Source organism: Prunus persica, chromosome G2 (genome assembly GCF_000346465.2).
Source record: "Prunus persica cultivar Lovell chromosome G2, Prunus_persica_NCBIv2, whole genome shotgun sequence".
Lineage (NCBI taxonomy): Eukaryota > Viridiplantae > Streptophyta > Magnoliopsida > Rosales > Rosaceae > Prunus > Prunus persica.
The window spans coordinates 22,253,477-22,274,178 of NC_034010.1; the positions used below are offsets into that span (position 1 = coordinate 22,253,477).

General features: G+C 36.7%; 7 protein-coding genes across 7 annotated transcripts; 6 read left to right on the forward strand and 1 right to left on the reverse strand.

Annotated features, from left to right (window-relative positions):
- LOC18784838 (proline iminopeptidase) lies at nt 1,100-5,408 on the forward strand. The gene is made up of 10 exons (XM_007218954.2): nt 1,100-1,556; nt 2,451-2,587; nt 2,679-2,852; nt 3,162-3,398; nt 3,496-3,596; nt 3,685-3,757; nt 3,852-3,920; nt 4,037-4,144; nt 4,579-4,704; nt 4,879-5,408. The coding sequence occupies exons 1-10, from the start codon at nt 1,226-1,228 to the stop codon at nt 5,071-5,073; spliced, it is 1,551 nt and encodes a 516-aa protein (XP_007219016.1). The 5' UTR covers nt 1,100-1,225; the 3' UTR covers nt 5,074-5,408.
- Nucleotides 5,903-8,244, forward strand: LOC18785566 (probable WRKY transcription factor 56). Its single transcript, XM_007219053.2, has 2 exons — nt 5,903-6,768; nt 7,819-8,244. Exons 1-2 carry the CDS (start codon nt 6,281-6,283, stop codon nt 7,994-7,996), a joined length of 666 nt encoding a protein of 221 aa, XP_007219115.1. The 5' UTR covers nt 5,903-6,280; the 3' UTR covers nt 7,997-8,244.
- On the reverse strand, nt 8,593-9,492 carry LOC18785664 (hevamine-A). Its single transcript, XM_007219524.1, has one exon. It carries the CDS (start codon nt 9,490-9,492, stop codon nt 8,593-8,595), a length of 900 nt encoding a protein of 299 aa, XP_007219586.1.
- Nucleotides 11,122-12,366, forward strand: LOC18786135 (desiccation protectant protein Lea14 homolog). Its single transcript, XM_007218441.2, has 2 exons — nt 11,122-11,478; nt 11,823-12,366. Exons 1-2 carry the CDS (start codon nt 11,273-11,275, stop codon nt 12,133-12,135), a joined length of 519 nt encoding a protein of 172 aa, XP_007218503.1. The 5' UTR covers nt 11,122-11,272; the 3' UTR covers nt 12,136-12,366.
- LOC18785083 (desiccation protectant protein Lea14 homolog) lies at nt 14,698-15,859 on the forward strand. The gene is made up of 2 exons (XM_007218502.2): nt 14,698-15,045; nt 15,362-15,859. Exons 1-2 carry the CDS (start codon nt 14,840-14,842, stop codon nt 15,600-15,602), a joined length of 447 nt encoding a protein of 148 aa, XP_007218564.1. The 5' UTR covers nt 14,698-14,839; the 3' UTR covers nt 15,603-15,859.
- Nucleotides 17,936-19,187, forward strand: LOC18785139 (desiccation protectant protein Lea14 homolog). The gene is made up of 2 exons (XM_007218504.2): nt 17,936-18,243; nt 18,678-19,187. Exons 1-2 carry the CDS (start codon nt 18,038-18,040, stop codon nt 18,916-18,918), a joined length of 447 nt encoding a protein of 148 aa, XP_007218566.1. The 5' UTR covers nt 17,936-18,037; the 3' UTR covers nt 18,919-19,187.
- On the forward strand, nt 19,280-20,616 carry LOC109947173 (desiccation protectant protein Lea14 homolog). The gene is made up of 2 exons (XM_020556742.1): nt 19,280-19,911; nt 20,181-20,616. The coding sequence occupies exons 1-2, from the start codon at nt 19,502-19,504 to the stop codon at nt 20,449-20,451; spliced, it is 681 nt and encodes a 226-aa protein (XP_020412331.1). The 5' UTR covers nt 19,280-19,501; the 3' UTR covers nt 20,452-20,616.

Consider the following 20,702-nt stretch of genomic DNA (forward strand, 5'->3'; position numbering starts at 1 on the left):
ATCATTGGTTAAGGTTGTTGAAGAAGTAGCCATAGAGAAGGAATTATTGAGTGCGGCAGTAGCAGACAATTCAGTGGGATCAAAATCAACCAATGGACTGGAAGAATATACAACAGCTATGGAAGAAACCAATGAAGAACACATGGCGAGCATAGATGCTTAGACTTGCATGAGGGAAACACGGTTTCATCAAACAAAACATGTCTAGAAAAAATCAATTTTCTGGTGATTGAATCAAAGCAAATGTAGCCCTGGTATTGAGAAGCAAATCCAAGTAAAATACATTGTGTTGTTTTTACAAGGTGTCGATTCTTTCTTTCGGCCCAGCCATTTTGTTCAGGTGTATGAGGGCAAGATTTATGATGAATAATACCTTTGGATGACAAGAATTGCTGTAAAGATGCAGAGATATATTCCCCTTCCCATCACTTTTGCAAAACCTTAATGGAAGCACCGAACTGACTCAAAACAATAGCATAAAAGTGCACAAAAGTGGAACAAACTTCTGATTTATTTCGTAGAGGAAATATCCATGTGTAACGAGTACATTCATCAATGAAGGTGATGTAATATCTAAATCCTTCAAGAGAAATGCAAGGAGCTGGTCCCCAAAGATCACTATGAACAATCTCAAATGCTGTTGCTGACTTTGAAGACACCAAAGAAAAAGGAAGCTTACTAAATTTGCCTTTTAAACAGGACTGACAAACAACAGAATCAAGTAGAACTAGTTGAGGATAAACCAGACTTCTCCAAGGCAAGTTGAACCATGGAATTGGTGTAGCGCCCCAAGCGACAGCGCCACAAAGCGGAAGTTACTTTTTGTCCAAGAAATGCAGTAGCTGAAGAAACAGAGGAAGATGAGGAAGGAGAAAGAGAGAATGGCAGTGGATACAAGCCATTGTTGCTCAGGCCTCAGAAAAATACCATCCCTGTGATTTTGTCATGTATACATAAAGATAGAAGCCCCAATGTGAGAAATTACAAGTTCACCATTGGCTGGATTGGCTTGCATAGTATAATTCTTTTATCACTTGCGTTTACATTACGTAATCGAATCGGCTTCCGAATCCGAAACGACATCAACCTTCCAATCAATCGAAATTCTCCCCACCGAAAAGTCTACACATCCAACCGCTGAAGACCATTCAAACCCAAAATCACAAACAGATCGCGCCACGTGTTAATACTCAGAAGCCCATCCCCTCACACTCTCTCTCCGGAAATGCCGGCACTTCACGCGCCACCTTCATTGATAAGGTCACTCCTCTACGTTCCCTCTCCCTCCCTCTCTCTCAGTCTTCGCACACTTCCACTATTCCTCGTCACCAAGCTTCACTGCTTCAACTGCAGCCAGAGGTCAGTCCGTACAGTCACAGCCATGTCCTTGCCTAATGCCACCTCCGGCGAATCGTCGCCGGACCACGTTGCCGGGAAGTGGTTTTCGGTGCCGGAGCTCCGACTTCGTGACCATCGATTCACTGTGCCTCTCGACCACTCCGTCGGTCTTAAGGCTTCGTCTAAGATCTCAATCTTCGCTCGCGAAGTTGTTTCAGGTAACTAAATTATGCAATATAGTGTGTATCAGTTAAAGTGATTAATTTGTTCTTGGATTTAAGCGGCTCAGTGTTTTGATTTTCCTGTTATTATCTGTTAATTACTGTTTGATTGGTCTTGGAAGTGAATTATGCAATATAATGTGTATCAGTTGAAGTGATTAATTTGTTCTTGGATTTAAGCGGCTCAGTGTTTTGATTTTCATTGAAGTGTGTTGACCTTTTTGTGCTTTGCCTCTGTACGGTTGCTTAGAAAATGGTGGAAAGGGAAAGAATGAGGCATTGTCTACTGTTTTCAGCTGAGAGAAAGACATCGATTAGTGGTTTGAATTGGTAGAGTTGTTTGAATCCTCTCAACTAACTCTGATGATAGTTTTATGTTGTTGTGGTCCTCAGTATTGAAAAGATCAAAGATTAATCTGCTACATTTGCTTTTCCCACTAACTACAATAAATAATTTTTGAAGGAGGCTTGAGTGAGATATCTGCCTGTGAATGTTCATATGATCGAATGTCAAGTGTTCTATGAATTTCAACTGACTTAGGTGCATACATAAGACTTATATCCATTCCAGGATAGTTCATAAGATAAGAGAAGTTACAGCAGAAGTTGCTTACCTATGCCACCAGACGGAGACATACTTAAAACAAACGCGCAAGCATGTGCATATACCTGTAAATTGGGGCTTCATAAAATACTGTACTTAAAAAGAGTATCTGCTTTAGTCATGAAATCTCATTGCTAGTTACGAGTAGATAAAAATGTAACTGGCAAGCAAGCTGTTTCCCTATTTTTTCAATATCTGGATTGCTCATATCCTTCTCAGACAATTTCCTTTTTTATACATGTTTGTGGTTCTGTTAGTCCCTTAATAAAGTATGATTTGTATTGCAGTTGGTAAAGAAGAACAACCACTGCCATACCTATTATATCTACAAGGTGGACCTGGATTTGAGGCCCCTCGACCAACCGAACCCAGTGGATGGATACGTAAAGCATGTGAAGAATTTCGTGTTATATTGATGGATCAGGCATGGTTATATAGGCATATATTCTTACAAGCTTTTGTGAATATGTACTTTCTTATTTGTTATTCTCCTGCTTATCGACTTTTACTTGCAGCGAGGAACAGGTTTATCAACTCCTTTGACAGCTTCATCTATGTCGCAACTGAAGTCTGAAGTGGATCTGGCTGATTACTTAAAACATTTCCGAGCTGATAATATAGTAAATGATGCAGAGTTTATTCGAGTACGTCTTGTGCCTGATGCTGGGCCTTGGACAATTTTGGGTCAGGTATTAATTGCTATTTGCTTTTTGTATTTATGTGTACAATGTAATGTTTCGACTGTAGTGTGATGATCCTGCCTGTAGTTTCTTTATTTTACTAAGAAATACCTACTATGTTATCAGAGGACATTGTTAAGATCGAGAGCTCCTTCATAGTGCCAACTTCATTCTCCCTATGTCTGAAGTTGTTGTGTGTTGCGTTTTTTGTATCATAAGAATGTCTCTGTGTTAAGTCATTTCTTATGTTTTGCTTGTGGTGCACTATTGCCTGTGCAACTGAACTAAAATTGCAGCTTGTTCTTTTCCCTTGTGCAGAGCTTTGGTGGTTTTTGTGCAGTAACGTATTTGAGTTTTGCACCACAAGGACTAAAACAAGTCCTTTTAACTGGAGGAATCCCTCCTATAGGAAATGGATGCACTGCAGATGCTGTGTATAAAGCGTGCTTTGAACAGATTATACATCAGAATGAGAAGTACTACCAAAGGTATCCTCAAGATATTGAGGTTGTTCGTGAAGTTGTTAACTATTTGTCAAAATCCGAGGGAGGAGGGGTGAGGGTCTAGAACATATTCTCTTGGTGCTTTTCATAACTCTGAGATTTAAGTTTACTCTTTAAAATCAATCCCACCTACCCTTGTTTTTGTACAGGTCCAGCTTCCATCTGGAGGCTTCCTAACCCCAAAAGGATTGCAGATTCTTGGTCTTACTGGCTTGGGATCCAGTGCTGGTTTTGAGCGCTTACACTACATGTAAGGCTTCATGAATGTGAACCTAGATTTCAATATGCTACAATTTACTCATGCTTCAACTGAGTTATATTTTCACTTCGACCCATAGGTTTGAGAGGGCCTGGGATCCTATAATAGTTCCAGGAGCATCAAAGGAAATCAGTTATTACTTCTTGGATGCTGTAAGAAAATAACTGCTTTTTATTGATGTTGAATCCAAGGCTTTGAACATACCTGGTATAAAGTTATAAACCTTAAACCATTCCATGTTTGCAGTTTGACAAGTGGTCATCTTTTGACACAAATCCACTTTATGCTCTTCTTCATGAACCCATATACTGTCAGGTAATTGCTTTAGTCTCTTTCATCTGCAGAAGTATATGTTCTTTTTTTTCTTTTTTCTTTTTTCTTTTCATTTGGTTATTAGTTTGTCTAGTTGTTTATTTGTTTACTTATTGAAGGGTGGTTCATCACGGTGGGCTGCTCAAAGAATAAGGGCGGAAAATGAGGGCAAATTTGATGCAGTCCGGGCTGCAAAAGAAGGTCGTCCCATATTTTTCACAGGAGAGGTAGGCATAGGTTCCTTCCTCTTTTCAATGCCAAAAATCCGTAATGTTCACATCCAATTATATGAATTTATCAGACAGATAATTGATGATTTATTTATATGTTACATAAAGTATATATCTCATGGATAAAATAATCGTCAGCATGTGACGTATATAATATTTTGGGGAGTCATGAACTCAAGTGTATATACCCTGATGGAGAGGATATCTAGCCGTGCATACAATTTATGATTTATTTGCATGATGGTATAAAAGCTCATGCAGCTATAGACACTTGGATCAATCTTAGGGGTCGAATGAGGTGTATTGGGTAAGCAGAGTAGTCCCACAGCTATGTGTCATACAGAGCAAAATTGGAGTTGGCCCCTAGTATGTTGTTGCTTGCAGCTTTGACTACTACCTCACAAACACAACTGGGTTTTTTGCTGCTGCAGATGATCTTTCCATGGATGTTTGATGAGATTCATGCCTTAAGGAAATTCAAAGGTGCTGCTCATATATTGGCTGAGAAGAAGGATTGGCCTCCACTATATGACATCACTGCACTAAATAATAACAAGGTGTGCTGCCTTTATATGAAGTTAATCATCTTGAGTATCAACTGGCCATAAAATTTGCACAAGGAGATCTAAACCTTGCAGCCTATGATGTTTTCCATTTTGACCGTACACATATGTGAATTATCAGCAGTTTCGTCCGTTAATGTCTGAATTTACTTCTGTCAACATTGACAGGTACCTGTTGCAGCTGCTGTTTACTATGAAGACATGTTTGTAAACTTCAAGCTGGTCATGGAAACAGCATCTCAGATAGCCGGGATTCGGTTGTGGATAACTAACGAATTCATGCATTCTGGTCTGCGCGATGCAGGGAGCCAGGTTTTTGATCATTTGATGGGAATGTTAGACGGAAAGAAGCCTTTGTTCTAATTACCTTTCCAGTTCCTGCACTAGATCTGTATTGTCTTGATTTAATTTACCTTCATGTTCTTGATAATTCAGATTGGGGGCTTACAAAGTCTCTGCGGCAATTTCTCCATGTCTTGGAGATCAAATTGAGGCTTGTATATTGGTTTAGAAACTTTCTTTACCATAATATTTGATTTTTACCATAGAACTATAGTCAGTATCAGTATCATGTACTAATGTTAAGATATAGAACTATATATAATGATATAAAACTATGAACTATTATCATAGAATATCAAATTAAACATTGAGTTAGCAAAATTGTATATATCAATATAGTTAATGTGCATTTGGAGTAATTTTTTGGTGTGATGGCATTAACACTGATTCTCCCTTCGGACATATATGCACGGGCCTTGTAGCTCAAGTAGTTAAGAACAGTTATCCATATACTCGATGTCCAATTTCTGATATTATTTGTATATATATAAAACTATTACTTTAGATATTGATAAATAAATAAAAAATTTAAAAACTATTTGCTTTAGAAAAAATAAAAATAGAAAGATGAAACAAGAGGGCCCTGCTGACCGAGTCACTCACAAAATGCTTGGTATATACAAGAATGGTGTTAGCAACAACGCATGAGATGCTATTGGTCCAGGCATTTTCTCTTGGTTCTCTTTTGGTTGGTAAACTAAACAGTATATATCTCTAGTCATACTAAAACCAAAATTTTGTAGCAATTTGAACACGTGACGTATGTATATTTCCCAATATTACAGAAATACCTCATCCCATGAATCTTGTGGGTGAAGAGAAGAGAGAGAGAGAGAGAGAGAGAGAGAGAGAGAGAGAGCCATGCAAACGCATGCATTGATGATAACGATATGTACATTGAGGCACGTCACCTTTTCTCACTTGAAATTGCAGGTGAACAGAAGTAGTTGAGATGTAGTTGGCCCTCGCCTTTACCCTAGGATAAAAGATATGGAAGAGTACCAAAAACAGAAAAAAAGGGCCTCCCAATTTCAACCCTAAACAACAATTAATCTCTCTCTCTCTCTCTCTCTCTCTCCTTTTGGTTTCTTGTGTGTCTGCACGGACCAACTTCTTCTCACCTTCCACCACCTTAACTCTTTGAAAGCTTTATATACTTCTCCTATCAAACATTAATTCTCTCTTCCTTTCTCTTCATTCTCTAATTAATTAACACCTCAGATTAATTATGGAAGGTCATCAAGAGCCTAATTACCCACCCCCATTAACCCCATCATCCTTAATCTCATTGCCATTCTTGTTGCCACCCCAAAACCCTCTCTTCACACCCTCATCAGCATCAACAGCCCCATCCTCCTCCTCACAGCTGATCAGCCCTCCTCTTCTAGAACCTCAGCAGCATCAAGTCCTCCCAGACATTGATTGGGTCAGCCTTCTCTCTGGTTCTCCTGCAGCTGTGTTTGATGGGCAGGAGATTAATAATTATAAGCCACTGGTAGAAAATAATAATGTTGGTGCCTCTGCTGAGAATATTAATGAAGCTGATCGGGAAGGAAAGGGTGCAAATAGTAAAAGGAAAGGTGGGGGTAGGATGAGAAAACCAGCGAGCCGGCCTAGATTTGCTTTTCAGACCCGGAGTGCCGATGATATTCTTGATGATGGTTATCGCTGGAGAAAGTACGGACAGAAGGCCGTCAAGAACAACTTATATCCCAGGTTTGTTAATTCACTTTCTAACACTATTATATATATATATATATATATATATATATATATTTGTTACAATTTAGCACATCACCGAACAAAAGGAAGAGGAAAAAAAAATTTTAAAAAAAGATAGAGAGACACCAAAATGTGATGCTGTAAAACAAAATCATAAAGCAAACGTTAATTAGCTAGCTACTGACATCAAATTTGAGATAGAAACAAAACATTTATATATTCATATAATTTTTTTATTTATATACAAGCCATTTTAAGGGAGAATCGAAACTAGGACTTCGGGTGCAAGGTAAATGTTATTAACCACCTGAGCTATAAGCCCCTTGCTTATACATTCATATTTTCAGGAGATATTTAGTGATATACCCATTTCTAGCACTAATATTATAAATAAACTCTACACAATTGAATTTCTATAAACAAACCCAAAAAAAACCCAAAAGATGATAGCTGGCCTTATTGAATTTAATATTGATTATTAAATTACTTTGATGCCCTATTGAGTGTTTTGGGTATTTTTATGAGATTTTGGGGTTGGGCTTGTTTTAAGAAATTGATGGTAGTTTTGTAATTTATAAGAAGTTAAAAGCTTTTTTGTTATGTTGTAAATAGGCTTTGGGTGTGTTTCTAAAGTCTATTTCATATAGGGTATTTTTATAATTTGGGCCCCCATATTGGGTATAATAGTGAATTTCCCTATTTTCAGTTGCTCACTAATTTGTTATTTCCTCAGCCAGCTAATTTATACATTTCTCCATTCATATTTTTAGTTGCTCAACGAAGCAGTTCTACTTTTTCCTTAGCCAACAAGGAAACTAAATACATAAATACTGAGACTCGGATATTTAGTCCTAGAAATTTTGATCCAAAACTTCAAAAAATAAAAATTCGGATATATTTGGTCCTAATATTAATTATATATATACATTTACAAGTTTGCTATATGATCTATCTATCTCCAGCTTAATTAGTATTAGGGCATTGGGTTCAAAAAATTCTATGCTTTTCTCACTTTCAAACTTTCAAACATGGTCATATATGTAGGAGCTATTATCGGTGCACACATCACACATGCAATGTGAAAAAGCAGGTCCAGAGGCTATCTAAGGACACGAGCATTGTGGTGACAACATATGAAGGAACTCACAATCATCCCTGTGAGAAGTTGATGGAAACCCTAACCCCTCTTCTTAAGCAAATGCAGTTCCTCTCTAGGTTCTGATTCAAAATTAATTAGCTCGCTAGTACCAAAGGTTTAATTGCTATATGAACATACAGAATGCACAGTGCATGATCTTCTATCGGAAATTAATTTGTACTTATATATGTATTAACCTTATTAACTGTGGACTATCTGAGAAGGAAAAAGAAAAGAAATGTAAAGGTCAATATACCGAAATCAATATGTCAATTAAGCTCTTGTATGTTATTTGGTACCACTAATAAACTCCTCATTTGATTCTTGTATTCTAAATGACATGCTAATTTATCATCTGCCCACAGCCCAAAACGAAGTGGGCCAGTCTAGGCTTACCTGTGAATTTTGGTTCATCCTGAAGAATTAACTTATGGAGTCATTTTATATAGTGAGAGTTTTATCTAAGGCGCTTATATATGAGGTCATATTTCTTAACTATTGAATTAGATTAACTAATTTGATCCAATAGTTAAAATAATGTAGTTGGAAAAGAAAGAAGAAGGAAAATAAGTTCAAGAACACACAATGTTTCTATATGTATTTATGCATAATACTGATATATATGTAGAAGTACACAAACATCGCAGACGACTACAGTTGTCTCTGATTCAAAATTTAATTTAGACATGGCTCTTGATGGAAGAGCTATAGTTAGTTTGATCATCATAATACTTGGACCACAGCATGACCCCTCCATACTTGGGAGAACCTTTAATTGCTGGAAGCACTTTAGAAGTGAGATCAGCCACAGGAATGAAGCCACTTCCAGCAGCTGCAGGGGCAGCTGGTAGTCCTAGGAATATCTTGGTAGCTGGAGTATCTGAAATCCATTGCTTCCATGCATTTTCAAGGTTGCTAAGATCCCCAGAGGAGTATTGGCAAGGTGGGTTGTTGTAGAATTGGACCCAAACATTGTCAAAAAGGCCTGTCTTGAGGGCATCCCCAACCCAAGCATCTGGGAAAGGGCACTGGGGAGCTGCAGTTAAATAAACTTTCTTGCCTTGTTTACTATATGCAGAGAGGTATCTTGCAAGGTCATCCCAATGTAGGTTTGTTCCTCCTTCGATGTCGAAATCAATTCCATCCAAAACAGCGTCACCGAGTGGGCGAGATGTAGAACTACTTCCCCCCAAGAAATTGTTCCATAAGTAAGTAGCAACTTGCCTAGCATCCTCTTTAGAAGTGAGGTAGTAGCTCCCTGCTCCTCCTCCAATTGAAAGAATGACCTTGACCCCTTTTGCTTGGCATGATTTAATGTCAGAGCTCAAGCCAGTGCAGCCATTAGTGTAGGGATCACAGTGTCCAGCTAGGTTGATCATGGGGGTCTGGCCATTGCCAAAGGTTGGAAGAAAAGCTAAGTTCACAAACTCATAGTTGCCTGTGGCGCAAGTTTCCTCCAAGGTACCCTCGTTCCCATTTTGACCCCAGTAGATGGCAATGCCTGCAGCATCAGCTCCAAATTGTAGTGCTAGGCTTAAAGAAATGAGAAATGCCAGTGAAATTGCTAAATTTGGTGCCATTCTGCACTTGATTTTGCTTAGCTAGTAGCTGTAGTATTTTTTCTTGTTACTGCTTCCGTGTATTAGTGTTTAGAAAAACATGTACTTTTATAGGAGAAAATGAACCCCATTCTGATGGCAACATCCTGTGTTTTTGTGGAAGAAGTGCGTGCCTGAGAAGTCACTTCATTTCCCACCTGATTTCCTTTGTATCATATTACCAATTGTTGTGGATTAACGCACACGTTAGACCACATAAAACTCCTCGCACATTTGAGGCATCCTACATGTAGCATTTGTGGGTGTGTATGTCCTATTTATCACGAGTAATATTCGTTTGTCAGATTTGTTTTGCCAAACAAATACTTATGTTGCTAGATTGTGAATCTAAACCACATATTCTGACAAGAATTAACATGATCAATTATCCAAATTCATAGTCTAACTAAATACTTATGTTGCCAGATTGTGAATCTGAACCACACATTCTGACAAGAATTAACATGATCAATTATCCAAATTCACAATCTAACTAAATACTTATGTTGCCAGATTGTGAATCTGAACCACACATTCTAACAAGTATTAACACGATCAATGATCCAAATTCACAATCTGACTAGGTTGGCGAACATTCTTACAAGAGATCATTTCTCATTTTTTGTTCTCTTCTATATGTCTCATTGTGAATGGTGTAAGAGAGCATTTCCAATTTTTCGTTCTCTTCTATATGTCTCTTTGTGAATGGTGTAAGTATGTTGGGGATTAAACGCAGACGGGTACTTTGAAAACTAAAACGGATTTCCAGATCCTCAAATGTTGCCTTCCCTTCCCATACCTGTGACTCTATAGTTTAGTCTTTGGTAATGTTTTTCCTATTTTATGTCATTGGTGTTGTTTTTTTTCCTTTATTTTTTTGGTGATAATTTGGTGAGCTGGTTGATAAAATGAAGCAAGTAAATTTTAATTAAAAGTTGAAAATAGTGAAGATTGGTTAGCTAGCAAAGAAAACGAAATACCACTTTCACAAACGTGGAGATTATATGATAACTAATTTTCTCTTGAATACGGAATAAAACACACGATAGTATGTCCAAATAGAAAATCTTTATATTAAGTCAAATGCGGCCTTACCATGCATGTATGCTCCAATCCACCAAACAAACCAAATAGAAGAAACTCTCATCCTCTACGATTCTTCTTAAGGGATTCGAATATTCTTAAACATATGTCAAGGATGCTTTGATTGGATGGTTCCTATTTTTTTTTTTTTTTAAAGGATGTGTTGCAAGCATGGGCTTAGCCAAGTTGCTTAGAGCGAATGTGCTCCCACTCTGCACTCGAGTTCGAATTCCCCTCTCCGTAGTTTAGATTAGTTTATAGTATATTAGTACTTGTATAAAAAATAAATAAAAAAGAGGATGTGTTCCTATATGTTTACAAGAAATTTTGCCAAATAAAAATGTAAGATAGAAAAGAGGGAGATCTGGTTGGTGGAGCTTACCATGCAATTAAGGGTGCATTTGACCTAATACATAGCCATGATCCAATCTTAACCCTCAATCAAGTGCGGAATATATAATCCCAACACGTATATATATGATAATTTTCTTCACGTCAATCTCATTACATTTGTCACAATCCCACAAATCAAGTGTTGCAGCTCCTCTATATATAACCCAAATGAAATTTTCGATCTGAATACAAGGCTGCAAGTAGGCTTAAATCAATCTCTTGGTTTGTTCATCTTTAGTTTTCTTTGGTTTGTTCTTTCTTTTTGTTGGTTCATACGTCTTTGAAAATGGCGGGGTTGGTGGACAAGGCCAAGAACTTTGTGGCAGATAAGATAGCAAATGTGCCAAAGCCAGATGCAAGTCTCACAGACGTTGATTTCAAGAAGGTGAGTTTTGACTCTGCGGATTACATCGCCAAGGTGTCTGTCAACAATCCCTATTCACATCCTCTCCCCGTCTGTGAGGTCAAATACACCCTCAAAAGCGCTGGCAGGTTTCAATTCAACTCTTGTTTTTACATCTTTTTTCTTTTGTCACTCGTGATCTATTTGTGGCCATTTTAATCCTGCTGTTGGTTTTGAAGAACCTATAATTTTTGTGACCATGCTCGTTCAATGAATAAAAAAATGCCACGGTCCGGCTACAGATGAAACCATTTAAAAGTGTTTCGTTTTTTGAAATCAAGGAATGAGATAAAAATCAAATTTTCATTTTGAAATCAACAAATGATGAGATCAAAATCGAAACCCTTTTGAGATGTTTGAATGAGCTTCGATATAACAATCGCTTGATATTGATCATTTTTCTGATTTGTATGTATATATACATGTGAATTAGGGTCATTGCATCTGGGAACATGCCAGATCCTGGCTCAATAAAGTCAAGTGGCACTACTATGTTGGAGGTGCCTGTGAAGGTGCCACATAGCATAATTGTGACATTGGTAAGGGACGTTGCTAAGGATTGGGACATTGACTATGAGTTGGATTTGGGTCTCATCATTGACCTCCCTCTAGTTGGGAACCTTACCATACCTCTATCTAGGAAGGGCGAAATCAAGCTTCCCACCTTATCTGAAGCTATTTGGGGTTCAAAGGATGAAGCTTCAAAAGAGACTAAAAAGGAGATTCCAAAAGAGGCAACAAAGTAGAGGTAAAATCTAAAGAAGGGGAAAGGGAAAGTCGAATTATTTCTCTGTCATAAAATGTAAGAGTAAGTAGTTTATTTTAAAAATTAGAAAAGTGAAAGTCGAATTCTTATCGTGAATGTACGAACAATTTGGTTATGTTATACTGTTTGTGATGTTGCACAGTGTTTTCCCTCCTAATGGGATTGAAACGAACTTTATCTTTTATGAAAGATTAAAAGGAATTTTTATTCATCTTGTATCCCATAAGAAATGGTATATGATTTTACCATGTGGAGAAGCATTATGTCAATTGATTTTTTCGCTGCTTTGAATTAGAATTGGGAAGACTGTACTTAGTAGCAATGTATTATTCAAGTGGGATCGGGGTGGGTTTTTTTTTATTTTTATAAATACCCTTTATAAGAGTGGGATTCGAACTTTATACCTATTTTAATATTGAGAATAATTTAGAATTTTTTATAGTTGACTAATTATACTTCATTATTATTTATTTCAGCACATTCCTTTTTTACTTTTCTAACAATTAAAACTTATCTAAATTGATCAACTGTACGAGTTTTGACAATGAAAAAACAGTTGTAGTTTGAGTTGAAATTTAATTTCCTTTGTTCATACTTTAGTATATTGGATTGGGAGTAAATGGTTTTCATGCAACAGTGGAGCCATTCTATAACTGTTAGATCAAACTAATTAATTTAATCCAACGATTAATTAATTTGATTAAATAGTTAAAAGATAGAGCCTCATATGAAGGCTTAGATAAAGCTCCCACTATAGAATTCTATTACGCTAGTATATTTTGGGCTTTAGACATTTAAATCAAATCAAGATATAGGCCTAGGTCAAGCCCACATCAAAGTCCAATCCCATTTACTAATATTGGAGATGCTCTATTATTTTGGTGCTAATCATATTCAATATCAATACCTACAAACAATAAGAGAAAAATACTCCCTTCCTCCCATAATCTGCATTACATATGAGACCCGTCTTAAATTTTTACATTATCCCTAATTGTGTTTTCCTATTGGCAAGCAAAAGAAATAGTGTGTAGAAGTTAAATTCGACTCTTATCATAAGAAAAAATAATATGTAAATTAATTGGCTGAAAATCTTGTTCTAATACGGATTTAGCCAATGGGGTTACTGTTTTACCAAAATTATACACTCATTACAATCATGAAAAGAAAATCTAGCCACCACATGCGCCATGTGCAGTGCAGCACATCTGAGGTTACTACTAGTTACTTTGTTACAGTTCCATGATCATTTGGTTTCTTGAGCATCACACTTGAGTATGATTCTTCGAAAACCAACTTTTGTAGCTGTCCTTATGATACTTTAGTCTCAGCGAATAGTTTCCACTGAATTTTACATACACACAACAAAAATGTTTTCTCCGTCTCTAATCACTATTTTTAGAATTGTAAATTAACTGGATACCGTTCGAGTTTGAATCGAAATTCGCTCGTATGAGCTGTGTTCACTTAAGAAACAAGTCGAGCATAATGAGCTTCAGTACGTTGAGTTCATAAAGCTTGTGAGCAGCTTTAGTTCAAAGCATTCAGTATGTTTTCTTCTTTTTGAAGTTTATATCGGTTATGTATTGTTTTTAAACTGTTACATGTGTCCTTTAGTTTTAAAGTTAATTGTGATAATACTTTTTTTTTTAGAATAATCGAAAGTTTTTATTGATAAACAAAAAAAAGTACAAAGTAAATATGGTAAATTTTCTTCAATGATCAAATGTAACAATATGTTGAATTGATTTAGAGAAAATCATGTATAATTTAAAAATGACTAAAATTCCCGATTCAGCAACTAGAAGCACATATACTCACACATGCAATATAGATCTACCATGTAATGACAGAAACGACAAATCAATATCGAAAGGTAAAACTAAATAGAAATATCAATGTCTTCGTTAGCTAGAATTACCCTAATCAGACATCTATCTATACTTTTTTTAAGTTGAATAATTTGAATATTCTCTGCACTAACTCATACCATAATAGCGTGTGAGGGTTTCTAGTGTATATCTGATAATATTCAAATGGAAAATGCTAGGGAGACCAACTTTAAATACCAACTTGTGTACCAACTCTCTAATAGAGTGTGGGACCCATTGTATTGGTGGGCTCCACCTCTATTAGAGAGTTGGTACACAAGTTGGTATCTAAAGTTGGTCTCCCTAGCATGACCCTATTCAAATTATTCAACTAGGCCCCTTGTGACTCGTCCACTGCGACGAATAAAGGCACCCAATTTGGCGATGAGAATTGGACCCACCATCCAGTCAAATAAATAGAACTACACTGTCTCCACCGTTGAGATTGTCCGAACTTTTAAAGAAGACCCATCTCATCATCTTATCTCAACCCTTACTTTTAGTACAAATTTCATGTCAAGCATCATCCATCCATCACAGATATCTAAACACGGACGAACACACGAGCGGACACGTAAGATTGTCACTAGTCCTCCTGCCGACCTCCTCCCTGCCACGTGTCGCAAACCAACCTCGTCTAATATTTTACTCAATAATCCACTGGAGATTCACCTTCTATAAATATCTCCACAAATATCAGTCTCAAAAGCAAGCCTTGCAAGCCCGAAACCTAATCTAGTGTGTTGATCTCTTCGTTCGTATTAATATTTTGTTTTGCTGTTAGTTTGTTGTCGGAGTGTGCTGCGATTGAAAATGTCTGAGTTGTTGGAGAAAGCCAAGAACTTTGCGGCAGAGAAAGTGGGTCATGCAAAGAAGCCAGAGGCAGAAGTCACAGATGTTGATTACAAGACGCTGAGCTTAGGATCTGTTGAGTACCTTGCTAAAATCTCTGTGACCAATCCCTATGGAGTTGACCTCCCCATCTGTGATATCACTTACACCCTCAAGAGTGTTGGCAGGTTCCAATTCTCACTTTTTATTTTAACACTTTTGAGTTCAATTTTTATTTGTTTATTTTTGTTATAGATACTCTTTTGATCCATGTGTTTTACTTGAATTTTCTAATTTGGTTTTTGTGTTTTCAATTTCATCAATCTTGTCATACGTTTTCATTCTCATAACGTGTACATTTGGTGTTAGTTTTACTTTGTCGAAAGAGATTTCGAGTTCGAACCAATACACAATATTTGGATAAAAAAACAAAAAAGATTAGTTCTATGCCATGCTCATGGATATAAAGTGACTTGATTTGTATGTGTACGTGTGAATTTGTAGGGAGATTACATCTGGAACTGTTCCAGATCCTGGTTCAATAGAAGGAAAGGACATTACTGTGCTTGAGGTACTATTAAAGGTGCCACATAACATATTGTTGACCTTGGCAAAAGATATTGGAGCAGATTGGGACATTGATTATGAGCTGGATATAGGCCTCACCATTGACCTTCCTGTCTTTGGCAACTTCACCATACCACTTAACAAGAAGGGAGCGATCAAGCTTCCCAGCGTCTTCTGATCCATATGACCTTTGGGATTCTATGGGTTTGGTTATGTTCTGTAACTTTTCTTTTGTTGTTAATTTAAGTACATTAAGATATGGACTCTGTCTTTGCTCAGCACAGAGTGTTTTAAGTTTTTTTGGTTTTTTGTTTTCAGTTGGTTGTTATCTTCCACCTCTATCTATATGGGCAGAGGTTCGAAGTTGAGTATTTGTGTTAATCTTCCTTCCTCAATATTTTATAATAAAAAAAATATTTAAGTTTTTTAAAAATATTTTATATACCAGTGATATTGGAAGGGCTCTTAATAATTTAATTAAAAATATAATAAAAATCCTAATAAGTTTGAACAAAGCCAAAGTTGGGGAATTACAAAGCAGGAACAATAGCAATGAGGGGAAGGGGGTGATTAGGAGTATAAGCCTTATCAAAGTACTATATGCGTACTTTGATATTTAAAGTTAATGTCGATTATACTTTTTTAATGCTGATAATAGCTTCCTAAATATCAGTGTCTTCATTAGCTAGAGTGGCCCTAATCAGACATTGTTATAAATCTAGAGAAATTGGAGAGAATTGAGATAGAGAGAAACTGATCTCTTATTGAATATTTGTTCTTCACATATCTGTCTTACAAAGAGAAGGGGAAGGGGCTTATTTATAGGTAAGTAGAAGTGGGCTCCACCATATATATTTACAACAGACATCTATATATTATTGTTTTTTAGGGACTATCTATGCTAGAAAGGAAAAAGTTCTAGCCTCCTCTCTCTCAAAAAAAAAATAAAAAACTCTCTGAGTCCTTTTTATTTTGAGGGGGAGGAAGTCATTGTTCTTCCCCCCTTTCCGTTCTTCTTTTCTTCGCTTATCTTCTTCTCCCATTCTAAAAAACAGAAGGCTTCCACTATTTGTCTTATTTTATTATGATTTTCCTTTAATCATTACAGACGGTTGAGTTACGGTGTTGGATCTCTACTTGCGTTTCGCCGTTGGATTTCCACCACCATCCTTTTTGTGATTTTTTTTATATATTTGGAATAAGTCGCAAAGACTCTTTGAGTTTTCTCTGTAGTTTTCACATCTCCTTTTGTGAGAACTTTTCACCTTTCTTTTATGAGAGCTTTTCATATCTTCTTTATGAGAGTTTTATTTGTATTGTTATGATTTGATTTTTTCAAGTTTTATATCTTTTTCATTATTCTGAGTTTGCAATCTTAGTTGGAATGCTTATGCTAAAGTTTCTTCGATCATGCGTGATCGTTAGTAGAGGCGCACAAAATTGTCTTAATTTTGATGTTAAATTGCTCTGTTATTGTAATGGCCCTTTGTGGCTAGTAGCTTTTTTGGTTATTTATGAATGCAACCACAGAATTTCTTAACTAAAAGAAAAAAGAAAAGGAAAAAGCTTGGCAGGGAGCCCATCCTCCAAACAAATAGAGTTTTGACACTTGGGAAATTCCTTTTATTTGTTTTGAATTCCTTTTAACTTTATTTCTTTCGAAATTTTTTAAGTGTCAAAATCTAATTTATTGTAATGATGTTTTCTTTCTCAATTTTAAGGAGCCAATCCATGCTCTAGAAAAGAGCTGTAGTAATTTATGCTTTGAGAAGACACTGTAGGGGCTTTCGAAGGTGGATAGATTGGATTTAGGGAAGCTGAGTTGCAGTGTGATTTGGCAGTGGAAGCTGAGTTGGGATTGGAATTTGGACAAGAAGAAAGAGAAAGTTGCTGGAAGGACAACTTCGCCCTCAATATTGACAGAAAAATGGATGATATGTTTCAAATTTGACAATAGGGAGTAGATTGACAAAAAAAATTAGTTTGTATCCTTAATTGACTAAAAAAAGTTCAAATTGGAAAATCGAAAATTACTTGATAGTCCGGGACACAATTCGGCAATTTACTAATGAAATGATTGCATTACTAGCGTGTGTGAGGGTTTTGTATATATGATGGATATTCAAATTATTCAATTAGGCCCCTTGTGACTTATCCACTGCGACTATAAAGGCACCCAATTTTATTTTTTTTGGTCGGATAAAGGCACCGAATTTGACGATGAGAATTGGACCCACCATCCAGCCAATTAAATAGAACATCACTCTCCACCGTCAGATTGTCCAAAGTTAAAAAAAAGACCCATCCCATCTTATCTCAACCCTTACTTTTAGTACAAACTTTCATGTCAAGCATCATCAATCCATCACAGATCTCTAAACACGGAGGAAACACGAGCGGACACGTAAGTGCCGACCTCCTGCCACGTGGCGCAAACCCAGTGCACCCGCTACCTCCTCTGTATTTTACCCAATAAATCCATTGAAGATCCACCTCCTATAAATAGCTGCGAAAATATAAATCTCAGCAACAAGGCTGCAAGTGCTAAATCTAATCTAGTGTTGATCTCTTTGTTCGTATTAATATTTTGTTGTTGGTGTGTGCGCTCTGAAAATGTCTGAGTTGTTGGAAAAAGCCAAGAACTATGTGGCTGAGAAAGTGGGTCATGTGAAGAAGCCAGAGGCAGAAGTCACAGATGTGGATTTCAAGACGGTGAGCTTTGGATCTGTTGAGTACCTTGCAAAAATCTCTGTGACCAATCCCTATGGAGTTGACCTCCCCATCTGTGATATCACTTACAACCTCAAAAGTGTTGGCAGGTTCCAATTCTCACTTTCTAACACTTAGGGTTCAATTTTTATTTGTTTATTTTTGTTATAGATGCTCATTTGATCCCTGTGTTTTGCTTGAAATTTCTAATTTGATTTTTGTGTTTTCAATTTCGTCAATTTGGTCCCCTATTTTCATTTTCATAATGTGTAAGAATCAAGATTGTCAAACATCGAAATAGATTACGGTCAAATTAGGCAAAGGGATCCTGATTGTCAAATTCAAAGCATAGAGAACAGAATAAAAATTTGAACAGAACATACGATTGGTGTTGTGGTGTTGGTTTTACTTTGTTGGAAGATATCTCGAGTTCAAATGCGATCAATACACAATTTTTTGATTTAAAAAAAAAATAGATTAGTTTCTATGCCATGATCATATATATAAAGTGACTTGATTTGTATGTGTACATGTGAATTTGTAGGGAGATTGTATCTGGAACTGTACCAGATCCTGGTTCCATAGAAGGAAAGGACATTACTGTGCTTGAGGTACTATTAAAGGTGCCACATAACATATTGTTGACCTTGGCAAAAGATATTGGAGCAGATTGGGACATTGATTATGAGCTGGATATAGGCCTCACCATTGACCTTCCTGTCTTTGGCAACTTCACCATACCACTTAACAAGAAGGGAGCGATCAAGCTTCCCAGCCTCTTCTGATCCATATGACCTTTGAGATTCTATGGCTTTGGTTATATTCTGTAACTTTTCTTTTGTTGTTAATACAAGTACATTAAGAAATGGACTGTCTTTGCTCAGCAACCCCCTGTTTTTTGGGTGGGTGTAATTCAGTTGGTTGAGCTCTTTCACCTCTATCTATGTATGTATGCAGAAGTTCAAAATTCCCACACACCCATGGGTATTTGTGTAAACCCTCTCTCCAATCACTTGTACTAAAAAAATATATTGAATTTTTTTTTTAATGTTTATTTTATATACAAATGATATTGGGAAGGATAATTGAATCCAGGAGTTTGGTCATAGTAAATATTCTTAGTTATTTAATTAAAAATATAATAAAACCGTAACAAGTTTGACCAAAGCCAAAGTTGGGGAATTACAAAAGCAGGAACAACAGGGGAAAGGGACGAGAAGGAATATAGTGGCCTTATTAAACAAGTAAAAGACCCAAAATATTGCTTCCACAACATGGTGAATCTACAGAACAAATTCTATTTTACCGGATGGAAATAAAAGGAACCCAGTTCTTTATTTATATTTTGGAGCTATATACAAGAAAGAGATGCAAGAAAAGGATCATGGTTGGCCATATATACATCAACCTAAGCTCTCCTTGTCCACGGGGAGCATAACAAATAAGCTCAAAGTTAATTACAAATTTACAAATATCTCTTCCTCTTCAATAGTGATGCAAAGAAGTGCAACTTTTGTTTCTTCTGCGTTTTCGAATACGTTTTGGAAAGTGTCACAGTTAGCGGGCAATGCCAAAAACTATGTAGTGAACCTGGCCAAGGGCTTTTTGGAACGGAGATTGTCTGAGATGAAGAAAAGATCTGCGTTTATTGTGGGCCTTCAATTTGAAAACCTAAACTTCGACTCCATAGAACTCGTTTTCAAGATCTCCGTGTACAACCCCTTCGAGTTTTATCTTCCCGTCAGTCGGGCCACTTTCAAATTAGAAAGCGGCGGCAGGTTTGATTCAAATTTCATACTATCGGTTGTTTAAAATAATGTGTTTATATCTCTCTCATCAAATGATTTTAGTCACGTAGTGATTGAAATAAGCATACCTATAACACTTTTGATCTCTTTCTGTGTTCGATAACATAACATGCTAAACTATTTGTCAAAAATTAACGTCTTTTCGTGAACATAAATGAATTTTGGATTGTATGATTATGCAAGCTCATTTGGAATATATTGATTGTTTTCTACCATATATGTGCATGTGAGTGGAGCAGCGAGGCTTTATCAGCGACGTTGAAAGAGCCTGCGTCACTGAAGCCGGGAGAAGAGTCCATTTTGTTGGTGTTGGCGAAGGTGCCATTCAGTATGCTCATGACCTTGGCAAAGGACATTTCTGAAGATGCAGATATTGACTATGAGATCGATTTCAACATCCAAATTAAGCTTCCTATCATTGGGGTCGTTTCCTTGCCAATACCTTGCCAACAACAGGGCCAGCTCAAGATTTCTGATCTGTTTACCAATTTGTTGGAGGAAATTAATTAATACTCTGTGATGCCTTGGAGAGGGAAAAAAATAAAATAAAGATCTCATTGGTTGGGATCCATAATAACCCAGAAGCTTAAGAAATACAAATTTACCATGACTATATTAATGATGAAATTAAACTTATCATATAAATCATGAGCCAAGAAGACCAAGGGATTCTTTTAGCTTGTGTAATGGATTTTGTGGATTCTTACCCAAATAAGACAGTTTATATGGGAAATGTGTATGGAGGGGAGAGTCAAAGACTC